At 36.7% G+C, this 11089-nt stretch overlaps 1 protein-coding gene across 1 annotated transcript in view; it reads left to right on the plus strand.

The window, feature by feature from the left end:
- FECH (ferrochelatase) overlaps nucleotides 1–10835 on the plus strand; it is a 49761-nt gene extending 38926 nt beyond the window's left edge. The window contains exons 9-11 of the mRNA XM_020994668.2: nucleotides 1103–1267; nucleotides 5144–5203; nucleotides 5680–10835. Coding sequence (XP_020850327.1) covers nucleotides 1103–1267; nucleotides 5144–5203; nucleotides 5680–5814 — 360 coding nt within the window. The 3' untranslated portion in view covers nucleotides 5815–10835. The remainder of the gene's footprint in view (nucleotides 1–1102; nucleotides 1268–5143; nucleotides 5204–5679) is intronic.
- The last annotated feature ends 254 nt before the right edge of the window (nucleotides 10836–11089 follow it).

Raw genomic sequence — 11089 nt, forward strand, 5'->3', positions numbered from 1 at the left:
AAGTATCATTTGAGGAAAAATAAATGTATGAGTAAAGGGGAAGGCATTTGTTAAGTACTTACTGTGTGCCAAACACCGATCTAAGTGCCGAAGATACAAATAGAAAGAGAGATAGAAGTTGTTCTCAAGAAACTCATGTTCTCTTTTGGGGGAGATAACACATGCAGGAAAAAGTGTGAAGGAATGGTGGGAGTGTAGGATCCTAGACATAGGGTTGAGAGAGACCTCAGGGACCATCTGTTCTCATCTTAGTGAGTAGAAACCTGAGGCAGCTGGTGACGGGGGCTAGAGTCAGGAAGACCAGAATTCACATGGGGCTTCAGACACTTAGTGGAGGTCTGAGCTCGGCTAAGTCACCTAACCTTTCTTTTCCTCTATAAAATAGGGAGGATAATTGCCTCTACGTCGTAAAGTTGTTGTGAGGAAAGCCCTCATTAGCACAGTGCCTGGTACATAGTAAGCACTTAACAAATGCTTGTTCCCATCCTCTTCTCACTTCACCCAAGTCAGAAGCGTCCCATGTGGAATTTGCACCCATGTCCCGGTGCTCTTTTCACTGTGCTGGGTAAATGTTTCCAGGAAGGAGGTTGTCCTCGGGCTGAATCTTGAAGGAAGATGAGGATTTTGAGAGGTGGAGATGAGACAGGAAAGCATTCAGCAGTGGGGGTGGGAGGGAAGGAGGGAAGGGTGGGGACAACTTTTCCAGATCTGTGGAGGTGAGAGGTGGCATATTAAGTTCAGGCAACAGTTAGTAGTTCAGTTTGGTTGTAATGTGCCTAATTAGAGGTTCTCTTCCCATTCTGTTCTTATTTTTGTATTCCTAACATTTAACATACTGCCTTGAATATTATGAGGGCTAATTAATGGCACTTAATAAAGGCTTATTGAATTGAATTGTCATACAAAAACAAACCAAAGCAAATTCTTAAATTAACTGAACCCACCACCATTTTTAGTTCATCAGTTCCTTGTTTTCGCTTCCTTCCCCCTTGCCTTCAGTGCCTCCATGATAAGCATTCTGCATTCAGATTGCAGAATGAACAGCTCTGTGTAAATCCCATCAGAGTGTATTTATGTTGTCACTAATATTTCATTTTCACAGGTTGGTCCAATCCCATGGTTGGGTCCACAGACAGATGAAACTATCAAAGGACTTTGTGAAAGGGGCAGAAAGAATATCCTTTTAGTTCCAATAGCATTTACCAGTGATCATATTGAAACCTTGTATGAGCTAGATATAGAGTACGCTCAAAAATTAGCAAAGGAGGTAAGTTTCCTTTTAACTTTCTTTCATCCCCAAAGAACATTGCTGTGTATATCTGTATTTCTGACTTTCTAAGTATAAGTTCGCATTTGTTCATGTAAAAAAGATCACTCTCTTCAGAGGCTTGAATGATTTTTGTGTAGAAGAGGGAATGAACTTATTTTTCTTGATTCCTAGAAGGCAGAACTAGAATCTACTAGGAGGAAAAAAGAACTTCATAGTAACTAGAGGTGTTAAAAAATGAAATGTGCTGTCTTACTAGACAGTGAGTTCCCTTTTATGGAGGGTATTCAGGCAGAAGTGCTGTGATCTCTTGTTAGTGACATTTCAGAGGGAATTCATGATTTAGTTTGTTGTTGTTCAGTTGTTTCCAGTTGTGTCTGTATCTTTGTGGCCCCCTTTGGAAGTTTGTTGGTTTTTAAAAAAAAATTTTTAAGCTTTTATTTTTTAATTGATTAATTAATTTTTAGTTTTCAACAATCACTTCCATAAGCTTTTGAGTTTTAAATTTTCTCCCCTCCCTCCCCAAGACGGCATGCAATCTGATCCATTTGGAGTTTTCTTGGCAGAGATACTGGAGTGGTTTGCCATTTCCTTCTCCAGCTCATTTTAGAAATGAAGAAACTGAGGTGAACAGGATTAAGTGACTTGCCCAGGGTCACACAGCTAGTAAGTGTCTGAGGCTGGATTTGAACTCAGGAAGATGAGTCCTGCTGAGTCCAGGTCCTGTACTCTTCCATTACAGTACCTAGCTGTCCTAGTACTAGCCCACAAAAACTACCCATGATTCAGTTAGGGATTGTCAAACTAGAGGAGCTCTAGTGACCTATGGAGACTCTTTCCAAGTCTAAGATCCCATGATTCTATGACTCTATTTGAATCCCACTACTTCAGAATTTGTAGTGATTTTAACTGAGACTGAGTTGATAGCTACTCCTTTTCTTCATGAAGCCCTTTCTTCATATAGTAATTTCATTGTGTAAAAAATATTGAAGGGGAAAATGCTTTAAAATAATTATTAGTACTTTAAAATATAATTTGGAATCAGCAAATGAAAAACACTCTTACTCATTAAAGCACCTTTTAGCTTAGTTTGAATGATCTATATAACTATATGAAAACTGCACTGTTTTTAAAAAGTCGGTACTTCAGACTTTTCATTAATCCTGTCAGGCATCTTTTCATTAATTTGAGTTAGTCAGGTTTTATTGTGCCATAATTCCTTTTCTTCCTTGATGCTGTCATTTAATTTGGGACTTTTATAAAATTTTATTTTTCTATTATATGTTACAAGGCATATGGCTTTTAAAATTCTATATGGTTTTTTGTAAGTATGGGAATAAACACAGATCATGTCTCCAGTAATTTTCTTGACCTCTTTTACTTACTGACTTAATTAGCTATTTGCCACTGTGTTGTGATCAATCTGATTATTGAAATAACAAATACCATCGTTAGCATCTTGTAATGTAAGATGGATGTGAATTGTCAGTCACTATGGAGAAAAACTATAGTTAAGCTATGTTATGGGTTAAATAAGCTTTTGTGGGCTAGTTGGGGAAACCTAACCACCATTTATAACATTTAGTTTATGGGAAAATGCATTCTGCATTTATGGAGAGAGGGGAATGTAGTAATGAGAACACTTGGCTCTCCTGCCACTGTGGCCACTGAGCCATTCCTTGCACGGTGAGAAGAGAACACAGTGGTTCAGATAATACTTCTTACTCTCAAGTACTTCCACATGGGAAGCCAGCTCCTGGAGTGGTGCTGTGGGACAGCTACTTGTGTATACAGACTATTCTTATGCTGAAGAGTGCTAGGACTATTTGTCACTAGCTCTGTTAGAAGGCTTTGTAGGAAGGTTGTAATTAGCTAAAATGAGGCTTGTAGGAAATTTTTTCTGTGTTTAACCATACCGTCCCTGTCCCACTGTTACTAATGCAGTTTGTACCAAGAATTTGTTAGGAAAAAATTTTCCCCCATATTGAGTGATATTTCATATCCATCTTACATTGCTATTTATTATTTCAGTAATCAGATTGATCACATCAATGGCAAATGGCTAATTAAGTCAGTACATAAAGGGAAACAAAGAAACCATCTCACCACCATTTATAACATTGTTTATATGGTGATATGTATTCTCAGTTTCAAGCAACTGAAAAATGAACTTTTAAGAACATAACCTGTCTCTAAATTGTGGACTGTCTGTAGCGTTGACTGATGTGAGTTTTAAATTTCTCCCCCCCACCCCCCTTCCAGCCTACTGTGCTAGAGCTAATTAATGGTGATAGAAAGGTAGGTAGCCAAAGGGAGAAAGAAGAGATTCAGGTGGCCTAGATCTTTTCCGAATTGGATAATTAACTTCCAAATAAACAACAGTCAACCAGATTTATTAAGTCTTATTTAAGTACCTTCATTTCACACGAATATGTACACAGAAAAACTCACTCAACTCAATTGTATTAGTTTTAGGTCTAAAAAACACTCACTAATTAGTAAATTTGCTTTTTCATTCTCATACTTTAGAGGAACAAATACTTCAGTCTAGATTGGTGACACTCAGTTTTATGACAATATTTATTTATTTTTTATTTTATGATAATATTTATAATTACTCTTAGGCAAAGGAGCATTGTGATTCTGCTTGGTATCATTGTGATGCAGAAATGGGCAATCTGGAATTAATGTAAAACAGGTTAATATGAAAGAGACATATCTTGGGAACCATCATCTATCAGTACTAAAAATTGGACTTCATATTGTTTATGAGAAGTCACTCTCCAGGGTGCTGTTGCATATTACAGTATGATACACACATTTTTTGAAAGAGGGAAGCAGGAAACCAAAAGGGAAACTGCAATAAATTCTTTTTTTTTCTGACTTGTGAATATTTTCAGAATTCTTTCTCTTCTTTTAGTAATGTTTCTTTTTTTCCAGTTGTAGTACATTCTCTTGTGCCTATCCTGGGTGGGTGGGTGGGGAATGATTAGCTTACAGGCCTGTTACAGGAATCAAAAGAGGTTGGTGAGATATAGTTGCTAGACAAGCCACCTCAAAGCCCAAGAAGGCCTGGGTTTGAGTCTTATTTTGACACACACTAACTCTGGGCAAGTCACTTAACCTCTCAGTGCTTTATTCAACTCTCCAAGATTTTAGGTTTTAAAGAAGGCATTAACCTGTGTGTTCTTCACATGGAATTTCCTGTCCTATTGAAATCTCAAGTCCTTTCCCTATCCCTTATCGCTCATGATAGAATTTTTATGCATTTGATTATTTCATCTCTTGTTAAAGGGGAAAACCCATAAATACATGGCATTTTAACTCACCAGAAGTTGGAGAAGAGGCTACAGCAGTTATTTTCTATAAACATTTAGAGATGAAATAGACTCCCAAACTTTGTCATTGTTAGAGAATTAAATGAATATTTTAACAACCCTGTGATAACTGAATGTGTTTTTCATGTAAGGGATGAAGATAGACATAAGGAATGACATACCACTAGTGAGATGCTGTTGAGATCGTGTGTTAGAAATCTATGTCTGGTTGGTTGTTTTTTTCTGGAGGGAAAAGAATGCAGCACAGATTTAAATGAAGAAAGAGTTATATGCTAAGGATAACAAAAATGGATTAGAAGCATAATGCTTGGGAGGGATAAGAATGGCATGTAGAAATTGAAGAGTCATTTATAATAACAGGGATGAACATTAACTTAAAGCCCACGTCCAATATTTTCAATTAACAGCTGCCTGTAGACACTTTTGAACCAATACCGTGGGTTGTGGTTTTGTTTGCTTGTTTTGGGTTGTAGCAAATCTTAAAAAAAAAAGCTATAAGAAATAAAAACATGTTTTTTTCCCTTCTCATTTGATTCAGTGTGGAGTTGAAAACATCAGAAGAGCAGAATCTCTTAATGGAAATCCATTGTTCTCTAAGGTATCCACAATGTTGCTGCTGTCTTAGTAGAACATATAGTAGAGCAGTCCTCTGAGAAACTCGAACAGAATATTGGTTTTCTCACATATTAAAACATTTTGAGTTCCAATTAATTACAAAAAATAAAAATTGAATTCCCTATACTTAATTTTTTTCCCTTTTATACAAATTTTCCTATTTGTGCCTCTGTACATTTAAGGTTAATTTAAAATTACTTTCAAAAAAAATTATTTTGGGGTATTGGTGAGAGTATTTAATTTCCAAAAACCCTTGTGTTAGCTTTCTTTGAGCTGAGGTTTACCAGAAAAGGAAAGCTTTGTAGTCTTTAGTTGATAGGATTTATGAATGAACTTTAAAAGAAAACCCCAAACCAAAAACCCTGTGGTGAGGATGAGGGCAAACACAAAAGGAAAAATAAACTGAGTACACTTGTTTTGGTTCTAGCTAACCTTTGTTTCTTATCATCTGTTTTTCAGGCACTGGCTGATTTGGTTCATTCACATATCAAATCAAATGAAATGTGCTCCAAGCAGTTAACTCTAAGCTGTCCACTCTGTGTAAATCCTGTCTGCAGGGAGACAAAATCCTTCTTCACTAATCAACAGCTGTGACACATGGTCTGTGAAGCCAGTTGGATTAGTCAGGAGGAGAACTTCCTGGGGTGTCTCCACAGACACCCCAAAGACATCTCACCTGGGGAAAAAATGTTAGGAGAAGTAAAGAAACGGAATTACATTACTATGCTGACGAATCTTTTGGTACATTTTGCTTGATATTATGCAGAGAGTGATTCTGAGGATCCCTCTAGAGGGAATTCTGTTTTTATGTACTTAATATGCTGTGAACATTCGCATTTTATTCTTTTAAGTATAGTGACATTCTTTAAGTATTGCTAGCATAATGGCCAATTGGCTGTTTCATTTAAATAATAAACAGATGGATTTTAAAGACTTCTTGGATTCTAGAGACACGTTTTAAATACAAATTTTGGTTTCATCACCAAAGAAATTTTACAGCAGTACAGATGCAACTATCTCATGTGGATTGTAGAGATGATTGAGACTTGTTTGCATTTCATTCATCTGTTTGTTTCATCAAAAATGTGTCCGACTATGGAAAACCTAACTTGAAAAGAAGGCTACTCAGCATTCTTTCTGTGGCCTAGCAGTAGCACTGTTGCTGAGAGTGAGCTCTGATGCCTGTGTCTACCAGTGATTTGCCAGAAGTTTGCCAGTGAAATTGGTCTTCTTTGCATATTGCTTTTTCCATTGGTAATAGTGGAATATGTTGATTTCTAAATCCCCTGAGATTCTGAAATCCACTTGGGTAAAAGACTCAGTGTTGCTAACAACATAAAAATATATCGTCTATTATGCATAACTTTATGGAAATTTATGGTGGCAGAAGGAGTGCTCATGGTCTTTTCTACTGGCCTCTGGAGTTGATATTCTTGAGGAATGATTTTACTGAGAAATTTTGATAATACCTTGATTTTTAATTTTTCTCCCAGAATCCCAGTGAGTATTTCTGTGCAAATTCTCTTCTGTCTGATATGAGAGTTATTCCATTCTGCATAGGTTTGTTTTAAAAATTATTTTTTGAATGGCAAATATGTTTCGTAACCATGAGTTCTCAAGTGAGAAGTTACCCCCAAATGCAGCAATGATGTCAGATAATCAGATCTCACATATTCTGATTTAAATGGATTAAAATTCACTGTCAGCTGCTTACAAATAGAATTTGTAATGATCACTATTTTCCTTGGTTCTTCCAAAGCCTAACATGTTAGGTTCTTCAAAAGAGATTTTCTCTGTTTGATTTGAAAAAAAAAGTTTAGAAAGTAGGAGTATTCTTCAGAGGATTTATAGATCTTCTGTATTCAGGATTTGCTGTGTTAATAAATATTACGGCATCAGTGAGGTTTCTTTGGAGGTACATAGATGATATTGAACCAGTTTAATTCATGTTGTCTGAAATCAAAATGATATAATGGAAGAAAATTACCTTAAGGCACATGAAAAAAATGTCTCCCACTTTTGTTGCCCTAGTAATAATCCTCTCTATAACTTAGAATCCAGTGTCACATTGGAAGAAGAAAGAAAGAAAAAAAGAAAGAGAAGGAGCAGCTGAATTTCAATCATTTGGTAAAAAATAAAAGAAATTGGCTTTTCTACCAGGGGGACTGTTTTTGCAGGTTAACTTGATTCTGAGTTAGAAGCACTTCATTAGGCTCTAATTGTAGAATGTTATTGCAGAACTGTTTATTGGTGGCTTAGAACTTCTTTTTGAGCTTTGATTTGGAATCTGGTGCTATACTGAATTTTACATCACAAAGAATGAGTAGTATCCCACTCATTTTACCCCAAGAAACTATAGTCCAACTCTTTTTCAGTCTGAGTGTGGCCTAGGCCTTAGGTATTCTTGGTTAGAGAATTCAAAGAGTGATTGAGATGGTCAGGTTGGTAGCACTTTAGACTCTCAGGATGGACATAGCGCCACAGTCTTAGAATCCCTGTAGAGAAGATCTGTGTGTGCTCTTCCACCCTCCACCTTTTACCCTAATCCCCAATTTGTCCCTGAAACTTAGCCAGTTGATCAAGGAATCTTAGACACTAGTCTGGACCAAGATTCCTGGTGCTGATTTGGAACTAGGCCAGCTTCAAGCATTAAGGCGTTGGGATGACATTTATTTGGATCTTTGCCCATGGTATTGGGTACTTTTACGTGTTAACCTTTATTGCTATTTAATTACTGCTTGATAAGTCTAGTGTTTGGTAGGGCCAAATTATTGATAGGTCTTTTTTGGACTATTAGGGAGGCTTTGAGAAGAGCATTTACTTAGTTGTCAACTTCAGAATAACGAACGTCTGCTCTGGGTAATTAGCACTAAAATACTGCCAGCTCTCCTCAAACTGAGCTCTTCTGTAGTACTGACTTTAAATTGATGAAGCAACTTCTTATAAGGTTTGAAAAAGCTGTCTTGCCAAGATTAGTGTAAGGTACAGAACCTCCTTAAATACAATCCCTTAGGGATGGAACCATTTAAAGATTATACAGTTTCACTGCCACCATCTATCTGTTTATTATTTCTTGTACTGAAAGTAAACTCACTTTATAACATTTGAGAGAAACTTAGCTTTGAAACCCTTTTATGCTTTTCACCTTGCCAAAGTGTTTGCTAAATACAGTTGCCCTCTAACATACTGTTGGGGTTCATTAAGTAGTTGATTAATAACAAAAAATTTCTTTGATAATGTCCATGTAGTAAGCCTCTTCCTCAACGTGTTATTAGTGGACAGCACTAAAACAAGTTAGAAACTTTACTAATTCCCAGAATTACATTGTCCTCTGTCCCTTTTTCATATGTGTTCTGTACAGTGGTTCTTAAATGCATGATTGTGATGGTGAAGATACAAGCAAAGAATAGAATGTTTGGCACCATGTTACTAAAGCTTTGGCTCAGAGTGGATACTGTGTGCATAACAAGAATCATTCTCTACTTTATAGACAGAAGTCATTGATATATAATGAAAAGGAGAAGGAGGGGATAGTAGTTTTTGAAAATTTTCAGGTAGCTTCCCAAATACAGATTTTCCTTCTCTTATTTTTCTGAACAAATTTGGTGATTTGATGTGAGATAGGCCATATAGAACAAAGCTACATTTTTTTTTTTTTGTGGAGGAGGGGGCAGAGCTAGACCAGTAGTTCTCAAAGTGTGGTCCAGGAACCCAAGGTCAAAACTATTTTCATGATAGTACTAAATTTTAATTTCCAGGATGGTAAATATCTATAGACATAACCCACCTAGGCAAAAGCTCTTTGGGGGTAAGGATGCTCAATAATTTTTAAGACTGTAAAGTGGTCTTGAGACCAAAGTTTGAGAACCATTGCTGTGGACAATATGGGGGTCACTCTGATATATACATATACATATACATATACATATATGTACACACATATAGTCACTTGTGTGTGTGTGTGTAGTTTTACAAATTTGTGTGTGTCATTCAAGAAGCCATAATTGAAATATGTAAGTTAGATGGTTTGTGCAACTAGCTGCAAATATATTCAGATCAGATATTCATGACCTGACACATTTGAAATGTGTGAAGAATTATTGAACCAAGACAGTAGTAAAATCAAAATGAATATCAGTTTGTAGAGGCAGGGTGAGACCTTCTTCACTCACCCCAGAGTTCAAAATAACCACATGGCCTCTTACAGGCAAGGGAAGCTCCTCTCTGTTCTGTTCCTCCCTCCTCCCAAGGGCAGTTGCTTTGGCAGAAAGCCAGATTACTAGGGATAAGCTGCAGCTGGGGACAGGGGAAAATTAGGAGCTGTACCTTAAAATTGAGGACATCTGGTAGCCTTAACAATCAGAATATCTGTTTGTGTGCACATGCATGTTCATGTCAGGAGAATCCTCCAAGAGTCTTCATCTGCATCCCTTAGTAGCTTGTAGGAAGCCAGGATCAGTTTGGCATCATTGTTTCTCCAGTTCTTGTATTCAACTAATTTTCCTTTAAAAGTGCTTCCTGAAAAGCTCTGACCTGGAAGATGCATGATAGTGGTTGGGAAAAATAATTCAACTGATTTTAAGAAAACAGAATTTAAATTTAGTGCTGGATGCAGAACTCGCAATGGAAATTAATTTCCCAGTTTTCATCCGAAAGACATGGACTTGTGAGAACATTTTGGACTATTAAACTATGGTTTATTTTCTGTTTACGCACATGACATCTGCAAATTTAAAAGATAATTTTAAACACACTGTCTGCCCTAGGACTGCTTTGAAAACACAACTCTACAACTTTCCTGTAATTGCCTTGTAGTGAGAAAACTTAGAGATCATTACCACTTGACTTTAAATATTTACACTAAGGCCCATAGAAATTAAGTGACTTGCCAAGATCATATAAATAGTAGCAGAACCAGAATTAGACCCCAGTTCTTCTTTCTTCTACTCTAGTCACTTCCCGCTATTCCAAAATCCCAGTCTGAGAAATCGTGTTCTAAGGAGGTTCTGTGTACCTGTTTCAATTTAGTTCATAAAATAAGCTTGTGGACAGATTTTGCAATAAACCAGAATTCCGCTTTAGCCAATGCCATAAATCTTATTTAATGATAAATAAGATCTAAAACCTAATTTATTGTATTATTAATGTTGAATTTCAACGTTTGGGTTTTTTTCCCCCCTTTTTCTTTTGGTGAGGCAATTGGGGTTGTGACTTGCCTAGGGTCACACAGCTAGTAAGTGTCAAGTGTATGAGGCCAGATTTGAACTCAGATCCTCCCGACACCAAGGCCAGTATTCTTTCCACTATACCACCTACCTGCCCCCTTTAAGTGTTCTTTCTTATTGAGTATTGCTAATTAAATGAAACAATTGTACCTGACAGCTTTTGTATTTGTTTGTTAGGTTTCTCTTTCTGGCATATGTATATGTGAGAGCATATGTACTATAACAATTATTTTCCTATTTGATTGCTTTAAATGTTGATTTGAAAATATTATTATGGTTTTATCTAGAATCGTTGGTCTCCATTGTTCTGTAGTATTGTTGGCTATGTGAATTGTATCAGTTGCCACTGAGATGGACGTTGGAATTAAAAACATTTTGGGGAAAAACAAACTCATGTCTGTTCTGAAACATTTATTTACAAAAAATTCCTTTATGGGAGGCTGCCGCCTGTTGGTTACCTACCACTCACTTGGTGACAGTTGCCATTTGAAGTTTTCCTTTCCAAATACACAGAAGCTGACTCAGAGTTCCTTGTGATCTCAGAGTACCATGTGAGACATGGAGTCTCACATATGCTCCTCCCTATCCCAGACATTCAAGTGAAGTGTGGAGAAAGGAGCTTTCATGACATTTAAAAACTAGAA

The sequence above is a fragment of the Phascolarctos cinereus genome, unplaced genomic scaffold (assembly GCF_003287225.1).
Source record: "Phascolarctos cinereus isolate Bilbo 61053 unplaced genomic scaffold, phaCin_HiC Scaffold_4;HRSCAF=312, whole genome shotgun sequence".
In the NCBI taxonomy this organism is placed as follows: domain Eukaryota; kingdom Metazoa; phylum Chordata; class Mammalia; order Diprotodontia; family Phascolarctidae; genus Phascolarctos; species Phascolarctos cinereus.